Source organism: Toxotes jaculatrix, chromosome 2 (genome assembly GCF_017976425.1).
Source record: "Toxotes jaculatrix isolate fToxJac2 chromosome 2, fToxJac2.pri, whole genome shotgun sequence".
Lineage (NCBI taxonomy): Eukaryota > Metazoa > Chordata > Actinopteri > Toxotidae > Toxotes > Toxotes jaculatrix.
The window spans coordinates 20,793,012-20,818,426 of NC_054395.1; the positions used below are offsets into that span (position 1 = coordinate 20,793,012).

The 25,415-nt window shown below is 41.2% G+C and overlaps 1 protein-coding gene across 3 annotated transcripts in view; it reads right to left on the minus strand.

Annotated features, from left to right (window-relative positions):
• Positions 1-3,118: 3,118 nt before the first annotated feature.
• LOC121197968 overlaps positions 3,119-25,415 on the minus strand; it is a 36,836-nt gene continuing 14,539 nt past the window's right edge. Inside the window, exons 1-9 of one of the 3 annotated variants that reach the window (XM_041061772.1) lie at positions 21,254-21,453; positions 16,931-17,124; positions 13,701-13,755; positions 13,434-13,524; positions 12,913-13,319; positions 11,783-11,971; positions 10,842-11,003; positions 8,409-8,543; positions 3,119-5,167 (exon numbers count right to left, since the gene is read on the minus strand). In XM_041061772.1, the coding sequence (XP_040917706.1) occupies positions 4,643-5,167; positions 8,409-8,543; positions 10,842-11,003; positions 11,783-11,971; positions 12,913-13,319; positions 13,434-13,524; positions 13,701-13,755; positions 16,931-17,058 (1,692 nt within the window). In that variant the 5' untranslated portion in view covers positions 17,059-17,124; positions 21,254-21,453 and the 3' untranslated portion in view covers positions 3,119-4,642. Of the gene's footprint in view, positions 5,168-8,408; positions 8,544-10,841; positions 11,004-11,782; positions 11,972-12,912; positions 13,320-13,433; positions 13,525-13,700; positions 13,756-16,930; positions 17,125-21,253; positions 21,454-25,415 lie in introns of those variants that run through there. The other 2 variants (XM_041061780.1, XM_041061763.1) reach the window with 2 other exon arrangements.

Below are 25,415 nucleotides of genomic sequence, written 5' to 3' on the forward strand. Positions count from 1 at the left end.
AGTTATTATTCTAAGCGTAAGCTGTTTATCTTTTAACCATAGTTATTATGTAAAACTTGCAGAATAGTGTCTGGAAACTATAACCAGTAGTGGAAGAAGCACTGAAAGTAGCAGTGTCATATAAAAATACTCCACTGCAAGTAAGAGTCACTTACTCAAGTATTAGCATCAATATTTATTTATAATATCAAAAGTATGAATACTCCTTATGCGAAATGGTCCTACTGGGGGAGTTACATGCATTCTATATAAATCTGACCACTCCCTCTACCCGGTCTCCCGGTTGCTGGCCGATCCGCCCCTGCACACACCTGCTCCCATGAACCTAAACGTCCCTCTGTACATATATCTCCCTGTTTCCACTCGCCAGTTGTCAGATCGTCTTCGTGCTCATTGCCAGACTCCCCAGACCTTAGTTTGCATACCTGCCTCTTTCCTGTTCCTGACTGCTTGACAACTATTCTGGCTGCCACCCCTTCATACCGTTGCCTGACTGATTTGTTTGCCTCCTTTTGAACATTTCACTAAAGACTCTCACTGACTCTTGCGATTTTGAATCTTGAATTTCTCAGAATATAATAATATTACTGGAATTTTATTAGTGATGCATTTACATGTTAGCAGCATTATAATACTGTCAAGGCAGAGCACATTTTGAGTACTTAACAGTAGTAGTTTACCTTATAAGATTGCATCCTATTTTTTAAACTGATCACATGGCTGATATGCAAAATCTTGAAATGAAAGATAACTAAGTACCTAAGGACAGTACTTGACCAAATGTACTTTGTTAGATTCCACTAGGCACAAGAACATGAATCCCTGTGCAAAATAATACACACCAACACAATAGCAGTGCAGAGGTTTTCTGCAGCATGGTTCAGTTTTATGACTGTCCCACAAATGAGCTTGATTTACATAGATGCCAATTTTGAGCTCCGGTTTGTGACATGATTGCATTATAAGGTGGACAAAATAACAGAGACACTTTGCTTTTGTATTGCATGGTATTGTTAGGGAAATTGCATTGCTTCACAAAAGCAATTTTTCACATTTCTCTATTTTTGTATGGTGTTCATATGTCCACTTCCTGTAGCTACACTGTGAAGAGTGTAGACACACTGCAAAATATTTGGCTGATTAAGCTGTTCCTGCCTCTCTATTTAGTAATATCTTTCTTCAACAACTTTCTTTATCTAGAATTAGTGACTGGCTGTAGCATGGAATTCATGAACATTATCAAACAACTGTTATTGTTAAAAGATGTAGTATCTTGGCATTTGTTTTCTTTTATTCCAGTGTTTGGAGACGTTCCAATGTCTCTTTATCTAACCTATTTCTAAAAGGCCTGCAGAGCCAATTCTGTTTTATTGGTTAATTTTACACAAATGCATTTTACTGCACACTGCATTTTTTTGCACGCTAGTTATTACTGCAAGGCTCCTACAGAGCTCTAACAACTGACACTGTAATGTTGTACCAAGCAATAAGACTACAGGCAAAAGACAAACACACCTTATAATGTGCCACTTTATTAGAAAAGTAAAAACTCACTTTAATATTTTATGAAGGTTAATATAAAACATTACAATCTTTTGCATATCTGCACTGTCACTATATTTTATTATATTTAATATTTTTAAACTAAACCCTGTGCTGTAAGAACATACAACATTGGCTACAGCTGTCACAGCAGTACTGGCCCATAGTTATATCTGAAGACAATTAACAAACAGCATCTGTATCTGCATGGAAAGCATGGAACATTTTGCATCCACAAAGTACAATGTGTCTGTGATAACCATCTTTTTTTTTCAACAAATATACTGTATACTGTATGTTACATTGGAACAACATCAGAACAGCAACAGAGTATTTTACACATTTACATCATCATACTGTATTTGTTTGTGCAAGGAACATCTGTCTCGATCAGTGTATTACAGTGTTCAACAAAATATATCAGATCAGTGCTTTCTCTCAGGGTAAAGAAAATGTGACACAAAAAGTGACAGCCAGAGAAAAGGATTAAGTGTGATAGCGATTTCCAGCCAGCATTGTCTAAAGGTAGCCTCAACAGAGCTTGTTAAGCATCTCAGCTGTTAGCCATTTCTCATATCAGACAGTAGTTGAGCCGTTGGTGCATCGCTGATATCAGACTAGGGTTGGCCTGACCCACAGCCTCTAACCCCCCCCCAACCCCCATATCACTCCCTGAGTCCCTCAGAACTGGACATCAAAGGCCCCTCCCCTGCACAGCGAGGGAGCAAGGTGAAGCAGAGAAAAGAGAGGTCTGTGTCGGTTACTGGAGGATGAACACAGCTGGGGGAGGGAGTGTGTGCAAGGGCTGACCAAGTGGAAGCAAAATGTGCTTCCTCCCCTAAACTGGAAACGCACATGGCTCAATGTTGCAGTGTGTGTGTGTGCCTGCCAGTGTGTGAGTGTGCACGCACACAAACATAAATCAGAAGGAGGAGGAGGGTCCTTTGGATCCATGTCCATTTGCAGTGATCCTCATCTAGCTTTATACTAGCTGTTCCTCGTCTCCCTCCCCCACCTCTATCACTCTTCCCTGCTCCCCCAGAAGGGAGGATAAACAACGCTCTGCCCTAAACTCTCAGTGGTTTCTCTCTCATCTTTCTGTTTCTCTAACTTCCTCCTCTAAGTTGCTTTGGAAAAACTGAATGCTGCTTTGCATCACATGGCAAAAAAGTACAACAGAAAAGATCAACAAACAAGAGATCAATTAAGTACCACAATATTTGTTTTCATCTCCATATATCAAAGCATGCACTTTTTTGATCAAGCAGGAAAAAACTGCACCAACAACATAAACATACTGTTTTCATGGCAGTGGCATGAGCTATTTAACCAATGGTATTGTCAGTAGGTAAGAAAAAATAAACAGTGCATTAAAATACAGAGTGCATTTATTTTTACATACTTTCTGACACAGTAGCATTTATGAACGTATGTCATTAACCTTTCTAAACCCGTTTTCTTTTTGCATGGTTGTCTCACAGTGAGCTCATTTTACTGCATCCTTCATTTCTCAGCCTGTGAGCAGTTTGTATCCCTCTTCAGCTCTTATCTTTATGCCCATTTATTAAGACTGTAATGTTTTGATTTCTTCTTCTGTTTTTTTTTTTTCTCTTTTTAATGTTCCCCAAAGCTACATGGGAAAGACATTGTTCATAATGGAAGAGAACTCTTCCACCAGTGGGGAGAGGGCAAGGGGCAACCTTCCAAAGGACACTTGCTAGTCATTTTTATGCCCAGCTCTTTGTTTTTCTTGGAGTCTTGTGTTGCTATTTCAACCACCAGACTTAGGTTTGGTGAGCTATGGGGAGCTCTGGCTTTAACTTGATACCAGAGAGCGAATCAGAACTGTGTTTGGAAATGCCCTTTACAGCATGTTAATGCGCAATTAAGCCAAGCAGCTGTCCAGCTGTCCAGTGCAAAATTACAGTGGTCATAAAATCTGATTTTTACAAAGCCCAAAAGTCATGACATATTAACTGCACAGGATGAAGCATCCTGTGTTATTCTGGACACTCTTTCACTTCCTTATTTTTCTGAAAATATTTTTCTCTCATCCCAGTAATACAGTAAAGGTCTCACATTGTGAAATCTGTCACCATATCAAATTCTTGCACAACCCTGCCCCTGACCTGATCACTTTAGCCTGCATGACTCTGCCAAGTATGTGTATATCTGCGTGGGGGTATGTTGGTTTGAGTCATCATGCCTCTGGCTGCAGATGTTTGTCAAATCTGAGCGTGAACTGTTAACTAATCTCATAATTTATGTGAAGGTAACGTTGTTGAGCAAAAGTTACTTTTTATAGTCATCGAGATGGCTGTTACTGGCAACTGCTAGTATGTTAAGGGTACATTGATGGGAATTTGTGAAACAGGGACCCTTCACATAGCCTTCACATACATCTGTGCTTACGAAGGCCTACAAATTATAGGCCTGCGTTTGAACAAAGCACAACAATGCGAACCTGTTTCAGATGTCTGCTTAGTGCAAGCTAAGCACCACAAATCTCTGTGACATCCATCTGGTTATATTACACAAGTCCCCCCAAGATGAGGCATATGTGTGAGTGTGTCTGTGTGTGGGTGACAATAGTGTGCCTCATAGCCTGCTTCCTTGCTACTAATGTCGATTTCCAGGTGTGAGTTTGAGTTTGCACAATGCATGCACATTTCTTTTGTTAGATATATATTAAAGTGTGTTTTTCTCAGGTTGTGAGTTACACCACATACTCTTTAAAGAGTACAGTGTTCATATAAAAATAAAGATATTATGGAAAATGATGCACAAACAGGTGAGTATGTTCAGTAACACAGTAGGTTGAAGATTTATATTCCGGTTTTCTTTTCTTAGTTTTTTTTTTCTTTGTTAAAATGTATTTGGTCCATTATGTGGGCTGGACTAGGCTTAGGCTGGTTCTGAAGTACAGACCAATCAAGGGAAATCTGAACCTGGATTAAGACCCTGTTTGTACCTGATGTCAACATAAAATGGATCCTCATGTTGTTTGTCTATGTACAGCATCTTGCTGGCCGGTGAACAGGAGGGTCCCTTTCATGACTCTGTATCAGAGGGTTCTGGTCCCTTTCTGCCTGTCCGCCAGCTACAGGCCGGTGACATACATTTCCATCCCATCATTGAAGGTGAAGATGGTGGTGGTGCTGGAGCTGTTGCCTCCTTGTTTCACATCACTGATGGTCTCATAGAAGTTTTCCCCACCAGGCAGGCCTCTAACAGGCAGGGCGGTGGGTCCTGAGCCCTGAGATGCTGCTGGTGGTGCCTGCTGTTGCTGCTGCGGCGGCGTTTGCTTCTTTCTCTTCAGAGTGGCATTACCCCCAGCTGTGCTGTTATTCGTTCCCCCCTGCTCACGTTTCCGGTGGGTGTCGATAGTAGCGTACGCAGGGTCAGACTCGGCCATTACACATGTGGGCCAGGACCTGTCTCCTACCGGCTCATAGCAGGGCTCCTCCTGAGAGCGTGCCTGGCCCTGGACTCCTCTGCCTCGGCCTCGGGAACCCGCATTTCCTCTCTCCCCACCAAAGGAGCGTGGGAGGGTCTTTGCTCCGTTGTTTTCCATAGGAGGTTTCTTCTTCTGGGTTTTACACACGATAGAGTAAGTGTCTGCAATCTGAGAACACACACAGGAGGAGAGCAGGGTATGGTGTCAGTTAAAGGCGCTGAACTACAGTACAAATCTATCCTACAGTCTATGGGTGACAGCACATGAAATAGTAGGTGACTCTGCTTCATTCATAGCCTTGTTTCTATAAGGGAATGTCTATAACCACAACTGATACAGGCCACACATGCTATTCTATGTTGGGATTTAAATTAACAGAGTATCATTATTTCCCATCTTTAAGTCTCATGTTTTTGAGTTAGGTATGAGTATGTGCAGACTTTCTACATTTATGTATGTGAGCTTTTCTGTCTGTATGTATGGCAGACATAAAGGCACTATATGTGAACATGAGAGTAAACATATGATGTTGCTAATTTGATGTGTGAGCATGGATTGTGTGGGTGTGCACAGTAGTTTGAGTATGTGTTGACAGAGCTTGCTCTATGCTGTAACCTGACCTATTTTGACGGGGTAGGATAAGACAGAGTAAACTGTGTTATCAGTCTGTTGAGGTCTAGGCAGAGTTAGCTTTGCAGTGGATGGACCTGTTAAAATTTCACCACAACTGCTTTGGCAACAGAACAGCAGGGTATGGTGTGAAAGATATGGATGACAGCCAACTCGCTGAAAAAAAAAAAAAAAACTGCTCAGTATTGTTCAGTCATGGACTTTGCTCACATCTCACTTGCTTTGAATGAGGCTTATGTACATGTTTTTTTTTGTGACTGCGTTTCCTGCAGTTTAGTGCATGTGTCTGTAAATACAGTATCTGAATGTGAAGCGTGTCCATTTTGATATCTAGGACTCCTAACCAAAAGGCATGTGTGCAGCCTTGTGGGGAATTTGGATAAACCAGTGCTGTGACCTCTAGCATTTCTGTGTCAAAATTCCACAAAGGGAGCATAAGAGCAGGGGATTGTGGGACATGGTCATGTTTACCTTCCATGTTCACACCCAGACCAGCAGCTCTGCTCTAGTGGCCCTGAGAAACACTGGCTATGCAAACTCTCTCTCCCTCCCACACATACACACACACTCACAGATTAAGCTTGTTTTTGTTCTGCTCCCAAAAAACTGAAACCTGAGAGCACACAGACAATGGACAAGACTATTTCTGTGTTTGTGTGCTCACCTTGCCTTTGCTTTCATGGTGCCTTTACATTATGTGTCTTATATAAGGAAAAGTATAACATTAGTCAAGCTGAGGAAATATGATTAAAGTTCAAACTACTGCTACTTTAATTGTGATTCTCTCTCTCTCTCTCTCTTTCTGTCTCTGACAAATCTCAAGCGACACAGATACCCTGCCCCCACAAATCTCTTGTGTGACCTTTTTGGATAAACAAAGACCCTGGTGTATGCTACAAGTGTGTGCACACAATGTGCAGTGTGTGTGTGTGTGTGTGTGTATGTGTGTGTGTGTGTGTGTGTGTGCATTTGTGCACACAGAATTTGCAGCTCTGTGCAGCAGAGGAAGGAAGTCACAAGATGATGGGGATTTCAAAACTGGGCTGCAGCTGTTGAGGAAGCCTGTGCATTGTATGTTTTCTTTTCTCCTCCCCTCAGCCTGTGCTTCTCTCTGTTATGTCTCTTCTGATACTGCTTTAGCTCTCTGCTCCGACCGAGGCTTTGAGAAGCCATATTTAATTTCTGCATACAGTGATTATCCATGGAAACACAACAGTATGCATGACTGATGCATCTGTGTGTGATCAGCTTTATGAATAGCAAATATGGCACAAGTTTCCAAACGGTCTGCTAGCAGTTGATATTCATCTGGTAAGACATGCTTTGCGCAACGTGATTGGTTGGGGAAGGCAGCGCCTCCTAATAGCCACAAAGGGAGTGGAGCAGAAGGAGAGAGCACCAGAGGAGAGGAGGAGATTTAGGTGGGAGTGGAAACTCAACACCTTTTGACGGCTGCAACTGACAGTCTCCAGAGGATACAAAGTATATGGGCATGTTAGGGCAACAACAAACTATCCAATGGAAAAACACAGCAACTAAGGGAGAGAAAAAGTTTGAAACATGACAGAAAGTTAGGTTAGTTAAATTGAGAGAGATTGCAGACTGCAGTCAAGGCCAGCTGCTCTGTGTACCGGTCTGATTTGCAGAGGAGGAGTTTAACTCTTGAGCCAAACAGCAGAGACTTAACCCCTTAATCTCCACATAATAGCAGCTTCCAAACTTTTTAGCTCACCACTGGCTTAGACAAGAAACTTACCAGCAGCTTAAAATTGATCATGGCTGCTTTTTACTTAACTCTCACATGCCTCCCCAAATACATAAAACTATCTATTCATTTTCCATTCATCTAGATTATCTTTTACGTGACTTAAAAATCACAAGTTATTTTTATGAAGTTATTTTTTCTGTGTCAAAATTCAAGCTCAGGGTTCAGCTGTAAATATACCAACAAGGTTACTGACATGAACTTCCCTGAGCTGATGAAAATAATAATGGAAAAGAAGAGCTAAGTCAACCACAAACTAATAATAGACAGCGGTCTATCTAGGGACACCCCTCCATCTACTCAGAATAACTCCCCCAGCACCCCAGGCATGACAAAAGTTCACAAACTGCTTGTAACTCTCTCAGTATGTTATCCTGTGTCCAGCAGAGAGTGAAGAAAGGGGGATTGAGAGTGATACTGAGCGGAGTTGCTGCATGTGGAAGAACATGTGGTGGGGTCTGTGACATGATTGGCGAGGGCAGACCTCCCCCTGTCACCACCAGACATACTCTACCATATATATACATTTGGGTCAGTTTGTAGGCCACATCCCAGTCTGGACTGATCACATTCTGTCTGCATGGGCTGATGAGACAAAACAGCTAACCTTTAACAAACATCTCTTTGAAAGCAAAGTGAGGATTAATTATTCAAATTATTTGGCAGCAGGTGATACGGATGTCCGCTCTGTCTGGTGAGTCACGCGTTGGAGATGGATAGATTGGGTGGTGGGGCTGGGAGATTGGGGTCAGGGTTCAGGCAGGGGGTCGGGTGTGCTGATCCATGATCCTGTAAGCAGAAACCTCGTATGACAGGCAGGTCACAGGGCAGCGGTGTTATGACGGTGTGCCCAATCAAATGGGCAAACCACTCAGTAAACACAGCAGTCACAAATCAGAGACCTGTCCGTTTATCCGTCTGCCTGTAGTCCTTCCGGTCTCCTGTGGAGTGGTCCTTCCCCAAACTACTACCACCCCACATAAACACACACACTCACACACACACATAAGCTACCTCCTTTGCAGTTGGGGGAGATGGGTGCCCCTGTCCATTCTCGCCACGGCGTGGAGGTGGGTGCAAGGTGATGATGTCATCATCCTCTGGGGGCTTCCAGATGTACTGCTCCCCGTTGCCCATGAACACCGCCTCCTGGTAAACAAAAGCAATTGAAGAGCTAAGGCAAGTATTGCAATTACAATCTGGAAGTATTTGTGCAATGGTGTAGAAAGGTTTAAAACATGTAATTACATGTAATAACATTGTGCAATGCTTGACTTTGTGTGTGTGGGGTTTTTTTTGTTTGTTTCTTAGTGTTTTTGTTTTTTTCAGTTTATGTTTGTCTGAAGACCTGCGAGTTACGGAAGTTTTCATTTGCCATGTTTGCTCAATGGGTAAACAGTGACCATGTTGCAGCATGGGCGGAGGACGGACTGTGCATGTGTGTGTGTGTGAAAGAGAGAGAGAGAGAGAGAAAGAGAGAGAGAGAGAGAGAGAGAGAGAGAGGGAGAGTGCATTTGCTTTGAAGGTCAGAGGTCATGACTGCATGAACGATGACACACTTGCACTGTGGGAATAATGTGGGCTGTTTTTATCAAATTTGGTCAGTACTGCTATAATCAAACTTATTGACCAAACAAGGTTATGCTCATAAAAGTGTCGCTTGTTGAGATTTTGATGATAGATGCCTCTACTTCTGTATTTACCAATATTAAATGATCTGTCTTTTTACTTCTTTTAAAGCTCTCCAAGGCTAGCTTTCATGTCAAGATCCAAACAAATCACAGAGTGGCAGTGTCAAAAAGAGAGTGGGCGTTGGAAATGGTCTCTTCAGCTGGCAGCGGCTCTGAAACCAGTTCCTAACTGTAATCAGATGCACCCACATCACCTATCCTTTGTTTTCACAGTTTTATGCTTCTGTTACTATTAAGTTCAGTGTTAGTGAACTCTGCATCTTTGTCAAAAAAACACCACAACAAATTACTAGATGGCTAATAATTCAATTATCAAGGAATGTCTGCTCAGTTGTTGAATTTTCATTAAGAGTTTATTGTTCCTCCTCACTCTGCTTAAATGTTTTTACACAAATCCATTCAGTGAAAGAACTCCTACAGACAGACAGGCAGACAGACAGACAGACAGACCCACAGCCAATGCTCCAAAAGCATAACTCCAATTTAACACTACTTGCAGAGGTAATTTTAGCAAGATTTTAGGGAAGATAATAGAATGAAGAGTTACAGTTTAATAAATTCTTTTTATTGTATCTGCATTTTCTATCTGCTTAATACTAGTTCTACGTGATCCTTTGCTGAGAAACTAAAGAAACCTGGCTGCCTAATACAATAATGAACTTAATAAAACAATAACCAAACAAGTAACTGCTCTTGTTAAATTTTTATCACTGCTGGTGATAAAAACCAATTAGAAACCAATTAGAAAGCATGTAGTGGTATGTGCACATGCGACCAAGGATGATTAAACTTTTATATGCTCCTCCTGTGCAGTGTGAGTGAGTAATAGAAGCCGGGGCAGAGTAAATGGCTTCAGTATGTGAACATTATTTATCCCAACACTGGCTGCTGGCTACCTGTTAGCTGTTTCTAGATAGACTTGCTGATAGATTCAACAGGAACACACACACACACACACACACACACACACACACACACACACACACACACACACACACACACACACACACAAGCAGCTTGGCAGCCTGCCAAGCTCTTACATAATCCATCCTTCCACTCTTTACTCCGGCCACTCTAATACTGTGCCGTGCAGCACAGTGCAAAAGGGTGGAAGAAACACACACGCGCAAACATGCACTTACACAGACACACTCTTTCAAGGATTTAACATACGCAGATTAAAAGAGCAGGTCAACAATGGGCCTGACATCGACAGCTAAAGTAAAATTGTTTAAACAACCATATCAGTCTCCTTAAATCATTAACACAAAAGACAAAGTCACCTGGTGTGCGCTCTGCCAAACACACACATACATGAAAAATAGATATAGTGTGCCAGCAAACCCACAGGAAAGACTGATCACCATCCGATCATTGTCCCTCCATTTCCCTCTCAGAACTGTGCTACACTGTGGCCTTGACTGTTTGTAAACACATCCCAGCTAATGAAAGCATTCAAATAAAAGACATCATAAAAGAGGAGTTATTAGAGTTGGTCAGTTAGCAAACTAAGAATATTTTCACATATACATACACTGACAATAAATGATAATAATAGAGTATATGTATGGTAAACTCTGATAAGAAGCGACTAAAATAATATTCTTTAAATCTGAACATTAAGAGCTGTTTCTTTGTGGACAGTGCCCTCTGGTGTTAAAGAGGTGGACTTGCAGTTTTGAAAGGTGGAAGGTTTGTTAACCCTGTACAAAGCCTTTGGTTGATAGGGAGCATACTTAACCAGAGATTCATGTACCTTTGGGAAGGAGTGCAGGTGAAACGGCTCCAGCGGCTTGCGTGGAAACTCCTGACTGCGATGTAGTGGAGGAGGGGCAGCAGAGGGTGAATCACTCACGCTCGACTGGCTGTCTGACTGGCTGTCGGCACCGTTATTTTCCTTCCTGTTTGTCTTGTCAGCCTTTAAGTATTGAGTCAGCGATGAAAACATAAAGCTTTCAGTCAAAGAACGCAGGAAAAGTCCACATAATCGAGTATTTTTGGATTCCTCATGCATGTCAGTATTTTAGTATTTTAGACCTATGTAGGAAACTGCAAGTTGGTACTACTGTATCAATAGAAGTTGACATTTTTTTAAATATTAATGTAATATAAATCAAGGGATCATTTCATTTTGGGTGTCTTTTTTAAGTTTCTGTGTGCTGTTTAAAAAGTATATACGAAATCCAATAGCATAATTACATTAGCTTTTAGTTTAGTGTGATGTCTCTACCTCCCTCTATCACTTTAAAAACTATGATGCAGTACCTGGTGCTTTAACCACCGCTGATAATATCATTCAGAACCCACTGTTCTTCTTGAGACTGATTACAATCACAGAAACCGGTCACATGGCATGGGCCATAAACATCACCTATCACAACTATCAGAAATATAAAAACTCCAGCTTGACAATGTCATGTGACTGTATACCTGCAGAGTACACCTCTGTGTCAGTATTAGAAAGATGGACTCACTGGAAATGCTACATTACTGTTGCAATGCTGCAACACAATTTTTCAGACTGTGTTGCAGAGGCATCACAAGGGTTTTCCAAGTTCAGTCTGGCTTTGTAGGAAAAATAGTAACATTTCGATAAAAATCAAACTACTAATTTAACAGAATCAACAAGGGGCGCATCACCTTATTCATTCTAAGTTACCACATAAATAACTGATGAAAATGTATGTTTAAAATTACCTTTCTGAATTTCCGTATGGAAGCGTACTCTGCTGCAGTTGGGTCTTGAATGGCCAGGGAGTTAACAGAAGACAGAGGGGACCTATTGACCCCACTCGCCCCATTACCTCTACCTGTCATCGAATTGTTAATGGTGCCATTCCCTCTTCCATTCCCCCTGCCATTGCCTCTGCCATTCCCTCTGCCACCCTGTGAGGGAAAAAAAACAACGAAACACAGGTTTTTTTTTATTACTGAAGATGTATATTACAAATTCCTGTTAACTAATATTCTCAAGTAAGGAAACAGAACCATTCATGCAATACACCCAAAACAAGGTCCAGCCAATTTCACCCAACCGCAGAGCTGCAGCTCCTACACTTTAGACCTATGTAAACAGCTTATGCATGCCATCTACAAGAAAATGCAAAAATACCCGTTATAGCTGTGACATTAATTTCATGCAAGTAATGTGTTAAGCTAATATTTTCCTTTTCTGTAGGCAGTACAGGTTAGCATATGTTGTCATAGTCAGGAAATAATGCCCAGTTATGTTTTGTCTTGTGTTCATGTTGTCTTGTGGGTTTTGCTTTTATTTTGAAATGTGATCTCCTCTTGTTTCAGGTTGCTTACCCTTCCTCTCGTTTCCCGCCAGTGTGATTGTTTTCCCCGCCCTAATTGTTTCCACCTGTCCCCCTTACCTGGTGTCTATATATTGTCTGTGTCTCCCTTTGTCTTGTGCCAGTTCGTCTTGTCCTACGTCAAGTGAACCAGCGTTCTTATCAAGTCCTTATATCTCATGTCAGGTTTTGTTATTCTTTTGCACTTTCACCGTTCTCGTTTTGATCAATAGTTTTGGCTTGTTGTTTTACATTTTTCCTCGTAAGAGTGATTTTTTGTTTCCTCGCAAGAGTGATTTTTCGTTTGTTGTATTCTTTTGTTTTCGTACCTTTTTCCCTGGTTGGGTGATCCTTGTTTTGTTACTTTGTTTATTAAAGACTTTGCTATTTGACCCTTCGTTTTGGAGTCGTGCATTTGGGTTCAGTCCTAGTTCAGTCGTGACAATATGTAACATGTGGCAATAATGTTCCATGGCGTGCACTGCATTTAAAAGCATAATGTAAGCTTTGGATCTGTGTGTGTATACATACGTTGCCGTGCCCGTTTCCATTGCGGGCTCCGTTGGTGTGAGCTGGGGGGCTCTGGGCAGCTCTGATCATAGCTGGAGTGTTGGCTGATGTGGGTGGTGGGGCAGAGGGTGCCTTGGGGCCCATATCACTTTCCCGGACACCTACACTTTCGTACAAGCCATCGTCCAGGCAGTGGGTGGGTGTGGGGTTGTTGCGCAGGCCCACCTCGGTGTACGTGTGGTCTCTGGCATCCCCTCCTCCTCCTCCCCCATCCCCTCCTGCTTCCCCTCCCTCCCCCTGGCCGGATCCCTGGGGACTGGTGGGAATCTGGGGAAGCTGGCGCCCATGGGAGGGCCTCAGGTCTGTCTGGGAGCATCGACTGTGGAGGAGCAGGAGGTCCATACTGGCTGGACGGCTCTTACTAACAGCTGCACAGAGAGGAGGAAGAGAAAGAAAGAGATGGAAATAGAGACTGAAATAGTGTAACAGCTCAGGGTTGTATATCATATATTGTCACATACAAAGTGTGAGTTATCACTTACAGTTTCCATTGCAGGGAAAACGATTGATCTCATGCAGCCTGGTGTCAGATTTGCTCATGGAGTTCAGTTTTGGATGCCGAAGTGTACCCTGCTGTCACACACATATGGACAGTTAATAGAGGAATAAAACAAATGCAAACACGTGTATGTGCATTTGTATACGCAATCAGCTATTGAGGGAGGAAGCTTATAGGGAAAAGAACAGAAGGAGATGGAGGGGGGGGAGGGAGGAGGGGAACAAGAAAGTAAAACAAAAGCATGTCTCACCATATTTACAGATGTCCCTTTCTCTCCAGCTGGGGGGTGCTTGCTCTTGCTTTTTCTGACACAACATCAAAGTGAGGAAGGTCAACAGGAGCCGGTGGACAGAGAGAGAACATACACACACTCAGAGCACATAGATACTATCAGCATCCAACTCTGGTTAGGGCATAAAAGTCCTTGGTTGATAACAAGAGCCCAGTCAAACATTGAGTGGAGCGTGACTCGGATATTTGCCAAAGCGGAGGATGTCCTTCACTGAGAAACTTTTCTTTTCTTCTTTTTTTTTCTAGTTATTTTCATGATAAGACCAAACAGACTCACAATTCCTTCTTTGTAGTTTCCTTCATGTTAATCCCCTCTGCCGTTTTACCTTACAATGTTCTGGTATTAGTCTTGTGCAACAAATGTATTTAGAGTAGTGTTGCACATCATTGTGGATCCCTAGAGGATACTGTAGCCATAGGGAACTGTTGATATGGTGAGAGAGTGACGAGATGAAGTAAGAAGACAAAAAACTCCTTGTTGCAGGTGTGAATGTGAGAACCGTTCTACCAAGGTCTCTTTTCTCTCACTTTGGAGGGTGAAGATCTGCAACACATTACATGTGAGATTTTACTGCTGCACTGCAAAACACAATGCTGCAATAAATAGCATTTTGGGTTTGCTAGCAGGTGCAAGGGTCATACAAATACTGTATCCTCTCATCATACATGCGTGTTGAATTATATCTGAACATGAAAAGTACCACGGTCAGTTGTGTGAGCTCCATGTTATTGCAGCTAGCTATTGTCTCCTCTACACTGAAAAAAACATTTTGTTGAATTTACTCAATTTTAATATTGAAAGTGGTTGCATGCAATGCACTCATCTAAATCTAGATTCCATTTTTAAGTTGACTGTACTTAATATTTCTGAGTAATTTCAAATTAATTATATAAGCAGTTTCAGCACAAAAATTCTTAGTAGTTGTTACTCTGATTTCCTTAGTAATTCTAACTGAACCCATGTTTAATTTACTCCTTATGTAATTCATATATTGTGGTTACCTAATTTTATTATACTTTAAATTAAAATAAATGGGCAGACCCCATGCACTAAAGCAAGGCACATTGTTTCTCAGGTAGATTTTATCAGAATGTTGATCCTGGTGTGAACTGCTGGTGGTGATGTGTGTGGTATGAACATTTGGAGGAGGGGGTGAAGGAGAGAAGACACACTGTGATTGTGTATTTGATTTATTGAATTTAAATTGTGTTCACCTGTCTCCTTTGTTGCACTTGTTCCTCTGTCAGACCAGGAACAGCCAAACCTGGGCTGGAGGAGTCCATTTGGTTAAATAGGGGGCTTCACAGGGGAAGAAACCAAGTGTGGTAGAGTGGGAGGGGTGTTTTGTCTTTTGGGGTGAAATGACCTCCTTAAGTATCTTGTTTAAAAAGAAATATGTGTTTTTAAAGTAAGTTTAACTGAACTTCTATTTAATAATATGTTATTTAATATTGGGATTATTGTAAGTGTGCTGGAAGAGATAATTGATATTGATTTCTTGAGAAGGTGCAGTCCACCAGTATAAAAGTGAGGAGGCTGTGGTGGCCGGAGGCTAAAGGAGAGAAGCACAGCTCCTGAACACAGCTCCAGATTGTAGCTCCTGCCATGGGCCCAAACTTTAAGGGTATAGCCAGAAAGGCAGTTTAGAGCAAATTCTTTTGTTGTGTATTATTTTGATTCTTCTTGAGAAGTGCTCTTGAGAATTTTTTTTCCCCCTTCTTTGCTTACTTTTGTCTTTCTGGTTGGCCCAATGTGCATTTTTTTACTGTGAAGTTTTTGAACAAGGCTCTAATTTTGTCAAATAAAATGGAATTGGGAATTTCTCCAGACTGCCACAACTCATTGTATACCGGGATTCTCCGCTACCCCTACATCTACATATGCATTATGATTGCTTTAAATAAAATTGTGAATTGAATTAACATATTTTACATATGTAGAATAAAACAATTTAATTTAAAACACAATAACAAATTAGGTAACCACAATATATGAATTACATAATGAATTTAAGTAAATTAAACATGGGTTTAGTTAGAATTACTAAGAAAATCAGAGTAACAACTACTCAGAATTTTTGTGCTGAAACTGTTTACATAATTTCTTTGAAATTACTCAAACATATTAAGTACAGTCAACTTAAAAAATATGCCTAGATTTAGATGAGTGTATTGCGTGCAACCACTTTCAACATTAAAATTGAGTAAATTCAACTAAACATTTTTTTCAGTGTAGTGAGCTAGAACTCCATCCCATTCTTATAAACATATGGCCATCATACCCCTGTGGGACCATGGGAAGGTGAAGAGAGCTTGCCTTGGAGATGTTAATAATAGCATGGCACAGTATAGGGTTTCAGGTAAGAGTGACATGAAGGCATGAAGACGTGTAAAGAAAAGGGCAACAATTATTTTGTGATTTTTAGAGTAAAATCTACCATGAGCCTTGGCTTCGAGAAGAAGGGCAGGGTTTATTTTAAATCAATAGTGGGAAATCAATAGTAGCGGGTCTCTCTTTCCAGAATCTATGGTATTTGTACATGACAAAGTGAATTTGAACTCAACATTACCGACATCCAGTGGGGAGCATATATTTCATTCTTTAGATCTTAACAATGGTGTGGTTTTATTTCCACGACATGAGCTGGTTTGACATTTCTCTGCATCCTTATCTGTGTATCCCATGGCAACAAAGCCACAGTGTAGCCTCTGATTGGTCCCTGAGGGTTGTGAAAAAAAAGAAAAAAGGCTGTTCCATTGCTCCTGCCTGGCTCAGAGTCTGATCCTCTTTAAACCGCAGGGTGTTCCACTGCTTTTGCCTGCTGAGGAGTCTGCTTGAGAGGGGTGACGTGAGGCTGCTCTGACTCTGGCCTGTCTCCTCAGTGTCCTGTAAACATCATTTCATCTGATCTGACACTCGTAGCCATTAATATTCATTACTGCCACTCTGCTCAGAGCGGGGGATAAAAGAGACGGAGAGGACGGACGGAGGGAAGAGAAAGAAGGGAGGAGAAGAGTTCAGAAGAAGTAAAGACACATAAAAGAAGGAGTGGTTGATGAGAGTGATCTGAGAGGGCACAGAGAGCTGGCAGCACAGACAAAATTCTGGCTGTTCTCTTTTTTAAAAATATATATTTCAGTCTGCCCCCTACTCTTTTCACATTTTGAGTCATGTGACCATCCTCTTACCTTTGGCAGCCAACGCAGACAAGGACAATAAGGATGGTGACCACAAAGGCAGATGCTGCTGCAATGGCTCCCAGGAGCAGCAAGTTCTGGTAGGGAGGGTCCTCGACATTTGCTTCGCTGTCATCCATGACACCCACTCACTCACTTCCACTTGGGCTAAAACTCTGCCACACAGACCGTCTGCTCAGGAAAACCTGCCCAGATAAGGGAAGAGGAAGAAAGAAAAGAAAAAAATACAACATATGAGTGACATGAGAGATAAGAACAAACTGCAGGAATACTGCAGAAAGCGAGGTGAGAAATGGTGTGTGTGTGTGTGTGTGTGCTTGGTTTGCCACTGGCTTTTTGTCACTGTCTCTTTCTGACATATCAGTTTCTATTTTTGACTCACTAGGAGAATAATGCACAGAAAATAGAACACCTTACAAGGCAGCCAGTATGAGCACACCAAAAAAGGTTTCATCACACCCTTTCTTTTTGTTATAAAAAGATCAAATGATACCGTAACATGCATTTGACTAGCCAAAGAGATTCATCTGTTAGTTTAACAGGAAAAAAATCAACTGAGCTCCCCAGAGTAGTCTCTCACTGATGGCAAGACCAGATCCACTGCTGTTACACTTCGTTTCCTGGCAGAACGCTTTCTTTTTTTCTCCAGTCAACAGTGGCTCAAACATTCACAACAAGATCTTTTAAACAGTGGTGCATATTGTAGTAACTGTAGTGCTACAAACAAGGCAGCACTTTCACCTCTCTTATATCTCAAGTCCTTCTACCTCTCTGACACACCAGGGCAAACAAACTCTCCACAGCTACCTACTACACACACACACACACACACATTCCATTTATGTCAGTCAAAATTATCTCTGAGGAGATTTCCACACAGTCCCTGCACTGCTGGATGAGTTTAGACAGATGTGTACACTACTTCAAAAGCACCTTCTAAAAATGCTTTCAAAGCATCGTGAGGGTAAAAACTTTGCAGTGTTCTACATAAACTGTGTAGGTGGTTAAGTTGAGTTAGTACAAAATGTATAAGCTCAAGTATCTTTACTTAAGCACTGTACTTAAACGTAAATATTGTACTTTTTGCTCCACTTGATTTAAATGATAGTTACAGGTAACATTCAGTATAATTTGCAGAATAAGGTTTTGTGTGCAAAACATAAAATGTGCTTGAATAATATAATGTGCTGCCACAGTTTAAAGGAAGAGTTTTGGGCAATAACCTTTTCGCTTTCTTCCTGAAAATGGGATTTGAAGTTGAACACCAACCTCATGTCTGCATATTAAGGAAGCAGGGAGAAGCAGCATGACTGGCTCTGTCCAAAAAATATTCCTACCAACACACCTAGTGTCTTAGTCATGCTTTTTTTTTCAAATTGGCTTCTTGAAAGTAACAATCTTTTCATCTCCTTCGTTCAAACACCTTGACTTATTGATTTAAACCAGCAGCATATGATCTTGTTACAGTTTAGAAGTAAAACATTATTTATTTCTTAAGGAATTTTCCTTTTGATATTTCAGTTCTGTATTGTACTGCTTAGTTCTACAGCTACAACTGGCACGCCCAGTTGTAGTAGTATGAAGTATTTGAAGCTTTCAAGACTTTGTCCACCTCTGTTAAATTATTATTGCTTATTGTGCAGCAGTTATTTGTAAACTTATTAGTAGGTTTGTGTGTAAATTTCTTCCAAGGTTCTCAGTAACTATAACCTACTGTAGTTTAAAACTAGTGATTTATTAATTCTGGTTGTAATACATCTGTGCACTATCCAAATCCAAGTCACTGCAGCATCACAAGCTGTCACAGAACTATTAAAAATAACAGTTTCAGGGGGGCAAATAATATATTAAACTTCATTAAACTGAGGTATACTGGGTTGATTCTGGGAAACAAAATCTAAATTCTTCCTATTTCATATGATCAATCTAAATGGTCATTTATTAGCAAGCAAACATTAGTTCTGCCAGCTGGTTCAGCTAGCTTCAGCAGTTACACTTGGCAGACGCTGGGTGTAAATATTTAGCAACAACTAATCTGTGCGTTACAACTAGTAGGTGTGGTGCAACCGGTTTTAATTTGGTGATGCGTGAATCTCCACTGAGTAAACATTTACACTAAAAGTAGGCTAAGTTTGAACTCACAAAGCTTACAAAAGTGGTGCAGCCAGCTCCTGGAGCACAGCCTCCAAAATGTTACTTGACCAGAAAATATGTTCACTTTCAGGTGCAAAGTTACTGATGTATCAGCACAAGACATTTGGAATTGGAGCAGTTGTGAATGCATGCCCTCACTAATCTGCACATTTCCCACAGGCACCGCAACAAATGTGCATACTCCACATACGCTGTGCATTCCTTTAGGAGCAGACACAATGGCAGCAATGTGGTTAAAATATTAGATTAGAGGAAAAAGCTGAACATCAGGGATCCAAACGACAAAGTAAGCAGAAAGAGGTCATGGCAAGCTACTGTATATATTGTGTGTGAGAGAGAGAGGAGATTCTGGAATATACCACCACAGGATCTGGCTCTGGCTTTCTGTTTCTTGGAGATAAAACTGCATCTTTTTTTTCCATGTCCTCTTTTCTTGGTCCCTCTCCCTCTCTCTTCCTCTAGATCTCGTCTCTTCTTCTCCTCCTCTCCTCCTCTCCCTCTATCTGTCTGCCTGACCCTGCAGATATGTGAGGCGATGCACAGCGAATGAATTAGCAGAGCAGAGGCCTCAGACAGCCCTTTATGGAACAGACAGACAGGCAGGCAGGCAGGCAGGAAGGCAGAGTACAACACCATGGAGAGAGAAAAAACAAGAGGGTGAATGAAAGGGAAGGGTAACACAGAGGTGATGAGATACAGGAGCAAATGAGTGGGATGAAAGGACAGACAAGTGGGAGAAGATGGAAGAAAACGGGGGAAGACAGAGAAAGAGGGGAACACACTTAAAACGCAAAAGGAGGAACAAGGAGGGGAGGGTGTTAACAGTGGGGGAGGGAAGAGAGAAAAAGAGAGTGATGAGACTAGGAAGATGAAGACACTGAGAGAAATAGCGGGGAAGCCTGGGAGAATGTGCGATGAGCGCCGAGGGGGGGGGCTGACAGAGAGAGAGAGGGGGAAAAAAAGGAGGAGGAGGCGATGAGAAGGAGGTCATCAGCGGTCTGTTTCTGCCTGCATTTTGTCAGCCCCCTTCTGAAATATTCAGAGGAGAAACACATACAAGGGGTGCGTTTCTGAACCGCCAGCAAACACAATGCAAGATGCGAGCACGTGTCTAGCTTCACACTTAACAGTATGTGAAGCTCGCAAGTGGTGAACAAGACTTTCTGCTTGACGCACAACACCCCTGCAGCACGCTCAACAATAATACACAGTCAGAGTGCAAGAATGTTTATTCCGGCATCTGTCTTCATTTCAGAACATTACCAGTAAAATGATGACAGTGATAATAACAGCATATTGAGAATGATGTCGATGGTGGTGATAGCCCTTTTGATGCCTGCTGCTGGTAATGATTATAATAAAGATGCAAGTGATGATGATGATGATGATGATGACGATGATGAAGGGAGCAGCTACTAAAACTGATGGTAATGATGGTGATAATGAGGTCAAACTGAGAGCTGCGAAGACGCGTCGAGGGGCGGATGCAGGCAGCTGAACTGGTAGAGCAGCAAGCAGGATGCAGCGGTGCAGCGCAACCACAGGGTGGAAGGTTTCCTCTGTGTGTCTCTTGAGATCACACACACTCACACACACACAGTACAGACCAAAACACACATACGCCAGCATAAAATCATACATTGTTGCGTTGAAAATCTAACGACAATCTTTGTAGTACACAATCAAAAGTCAAACCAATGTACTGTTTAACCCTCAGACGTACAATTGCAGGTCTAACAGACACTGCAACCTCTTTATTATGCAATAGCTGCTCAACAAAAGCTAATTATAGCCTCTACCTCCACTCACGAAATAGATTGTTGAAAAGAAAATCAACCAATTTTTCATGCGAACTAAAAGACTGTAAGTCTTAGTTTTCAGCCTTTGGCTTGAACAGACTCCAATCCATTTAATTTTTTTGTGTATTACAGTTTCTTTAAGGAGTATCTGTCATTCACAATTCTCCAACCTTGTCACATGTGGATCAAATTTTAAAAAAAGGGGCAACAGACCTTGATACCATGCTGGTGGCTTTCCTGTGCAGAAGGGTGAATATTAGAGTGTAATGTGTCATCTGTTTGATTAGCTTTTTCGAAACGAGTAATTAATTACCAAGAGGCTGTTCTATAAACAATACTTCTGACAATGAAAATATCTTACCGGGGTCTCTTGGATCGCAGCACTACTTCAAAAGTGGGACATTTTTTTTTAAGGTTTAAAAATAAGTTTAACCTGATTTTAGTCATGCTTCAGGGATGACATTTAAATTTACAGTTACATTTTGGATCACACCGTGTGTTGTTATCAATTGATAATGCTTTCAGTAGACAAGAGGTGGTGGTTCAGTTTCCTGTGTAGGATAGCTTTTACTCAACAGAGGTGACTTCAGCCCCAGCCGAGCCAAATGCTGTACAAAGCACAAACCATGCAGCTTTTGGGAGGCAGAGTGTTTATAAAATATGTTAAAAGAACTGGGAGGTTATCTGTCACCAGTACCTGACAACTAGAGACAACTAGAGATAGCATGCTTTAAGTATTCAAGCTACACATATACCTGCCACATTTGCAGCACATTTTCATTTAAGAAATTTAGCCCTCATCCACAGCGACTGAAAGAGGGGACTATTTCAATGAGAGTAAAGGTGAGTGCTTCAGCGGTGTGACCTTAAAATACCAAGCAACAAATACCATGGCCCAAGAGATCTATATCACGCAGTATGCACACATATTAAGATGTTTACTCCCTCACAATTTTACACAAAATTAGAACTCCTTACAACTCCAGAACTTCCCAAAGTATAATCATATTTTTACTTATCTTTCAATATCAAAGTGATCCAGTGATAGCCGTCTGTACATCCATGGGTTCACTGCAAACAGGAACTGCTGTTTGCTAATTCGGCATACTTTTAACTGCACTGCAACATTGTACTTCTTGTTTTCATTCCCCAAAGCCCCCAAATAATAGGAACTGTACAAAAAAAACTTAGAACATGATTATTCAAATTCAAATCAAAGACAAAAAAGAATAATAGAAGCTAAAAATCCATTCATATTGATATTAATTTTTCATGTTTCCCTGTCAGTATTTTTTGTGTCTCGTCACTGATATGTCAGCTGATTTTATACTGTACGTATGTTGGCCAATATGTGATAAGAAACAAAAAGGCCAAACTAGGTTAGAGGTAATTTACTATCAGTGTCACCATTACATAGTCTGACAATTTTATTTTTTAGCAGTAAAATGTCCTTCACAGCATGAACTGGAAAGGTTTGTGGTCACTGAATTTTTTTTTTTTGCAGTTTTTCACAACCTTGGGTGCCATGGCATTGACTTCCATTCATCTGCTTTGTATTAGTGAACTGAACTGCTGAAATTTCAGCGATCAATATCTCAAAACCTCAGCACATAAACACACACACACACACACACACACACACACACACACACACACACACACACACACACACACACACATATATATATATATTCCACTGTCAGTACGTGAAACATTTGACCTTGTGCTCGTCTTCACCTGAGAACAGCCCACTTTCTGTCCCCTCTATCTCCCACCCAAAGCCGTCGTTACTTATCACATAAAGTCTCCCCAAAAAAGCCTCTTTTCCATCTCCACATTGGATTAACAAATCCAGCATCCATGCAATTTTCCTAATTGTAGCCAGAGATTCACAAGGCCGATATGTCCCCGTCATGTTCCTGAGCGCAGCTTTCAGTCTCTGTCATCACATTAGGACAAATCCAACTAAGTGATTATTATCAAGGGCAACAATGGAGTAAAACCCTGAGATATGACAACTACTGCATTGTGGGTGTGTGTGTGTCTGTGTGTGTAGACGAGGGAGTGTATAGCACAACTCTTGCTCAATAAATGAATTAAATTAACTGAACATGTCCCATTTTACAAGCTTTAAACAACCAAGACATCAGTTACAGGCTACATCACCTCTTCAGGCCTGAGCTGTAACTGATATCAGCCTGTCTGTCATACGCTCCACCTCCAAATCAATCTATCCAAATCAATCAATTGCTCATCGATGCACACACATCCACTGTGATAGACAGAAAGAAATGGTGATAATAGAAAAAAAGAGGGTAGTGCAGAGGACAACATGTCTTCCAAACATTGCGAGGCAAGTTCATCAGGGGCCTGGACTACAGCGCATTACAGCTGAGAGCAGGCGAGAAATCACATCATGTCCATAGCAATCTCCAGCCCCGTGGGACACCGCTGCACTGTGCATAACAACACGGAGTGATGGGGCGACAGAAGAAAAAAGGGCGAGGGAGAGAGGCAGGGAGACGGTGGGAGGCAGCAGTGGGAGGGGAGGTTGCAGCTTAACCCTCTGACATTTTTGCCATCAGCTGCAATGCCTATCTCTAAGCTTCACACACACACACCCACTGAGGACTAAGACCTTGTACCGGCACTTGGAAATTCAGTTTGCAATTTAGTGCCTATCCCAAAGTGACCTGTTACAAGTGGTCACATAACAGATCAAGTGAACATAACCTGCTCAGCTATTTGTCCCAGACTAACATTCTAATCCCATAAGCAAAAACGAATATGATTTGGAGTCTGCTCAAAGCTTATGGCAACATCCTTCTCTTAATGAGTGAGTCTATTAAGTGACAAGTGTAAAGGGTTATCTCTAAATAAGATGTGATCATGGCTTTTGTTATATATATCTATCATATGTACCATTTTTAAAGGATAAGGCTGGTGATATTTTGTATTTTTTATTGTCAACAAATCCCATGAAAAGATTAAAGTCTGATAAAGCATCTCCCTCTTTGCCATTGTTATTCAGAAATTGACCAACTGTTGCACTGGATGACACGGTCCTCACTGTAGTTTGTTCTGACCTGATCCCACGTACAATGTCCTGCTTGCTGTAAAAACACACCAGAGAACATAATGTGTATTAATCTTTGACTGAAAATAGTCCACAGCAAATGTGCTATTTATTCCTGTTTTTGAGTAATGTTTGGTAAAAAAGTTACAGTGCCCAGTTTTTTTTTTTTTTTTAGGAAATAACTGAGAAAAAACAAGAAACATTCATTTTTTACCAGGGACAAATATAGAATGACATCACTCTTATCCTTTAAGAGCTGCTACGCTGACTGTAATACTACTAAATATCAATCACATTTTTTCTTTTTCAAATCAAAACGTATCACAAGACACAGTTTAGGATTTTTCACATTTGATTGCCCAAAATTAAGGCAACTTTTATCTATGCTACCTCGTCAAGAAGTATTATTTAATTACGTTATTTTATGCGTGTATATTCAATATTACTGCACTTGGACCTGCTATGTGAAGCTATATTTGCTGAGTGTCTCAGTATCATTAGGATGGGTAGGAAGAAAACAAATCTTGAGGGGGCTTGGTTAAAAATGTTAAATACATAAATATTTGTAAAATCCACTCTCTTCTATTCTCAGCAGAGGACAGTTGGCAGCTCCACTCCGGTTGCTGTTGGGTATAAAGAACTGTTTGTTTTATCTGTTCCACACCCGATCGTGTGCCTATGATGTCCTCGAATGGCAACCCTTGTGCTGTTTTATTTTTAGAGTTACACAGGATTTTGACATTTCACTCGTTTGCCTCATCCTGTGTCGCATGGCGAAATCTTTCCACCATAAAACAACAAAGACAATCCCAAAGGTTGCTCAACAGATTTCTTTGTTTCTCTGTGTCTCGGGTTGGATGTGTGAGTGTGTTTTAACTGCTGAGTGCAGGATGTGCAAATAACATCTACCGCAAATGGGAGTTAAATGATAAAGTGTGATAAATAAAACTCAGTTAGCGTACATACCCTGAAACCCAATGCTGAATGAGAGCGTTTACGCTCAGTGCGTATGTAAATTTCAAACCTGAGGGGAAATGTGCGTAAAAGAGGCAGCACGGGTCAAGCTAATAAAAATAGGAGAAATAGACTGGATACAGTTTGTTCTATCTCTGCTTTCTGAGTGCACAGAGGACAGTTCCAGTGAGAGACTTCATAAGCCGCAAATTCAGTATAGTGCTGATCCCACAGACTCAGGAAAGGCAAGACCCCATTTTCCTCTCACTTGACTCGACTTAATTAACCAGAATGAGTCAGAAGCAACATTCAGGATTTAAGATTTATTCTTATGGGATTGAGGATCTCTCTCTCTCTCTCCTTCTTTCCCGCTCTCTCTCTCTCTCTCTCTCTCTCTCTCTCTCTCTCTCTCTCTGTCTCTATGTTTATGGCTGACTTCAGTGCTAACTTCCTGCTCATTACTTTAATGATGGTGCTACTGTGTGCTTATGCT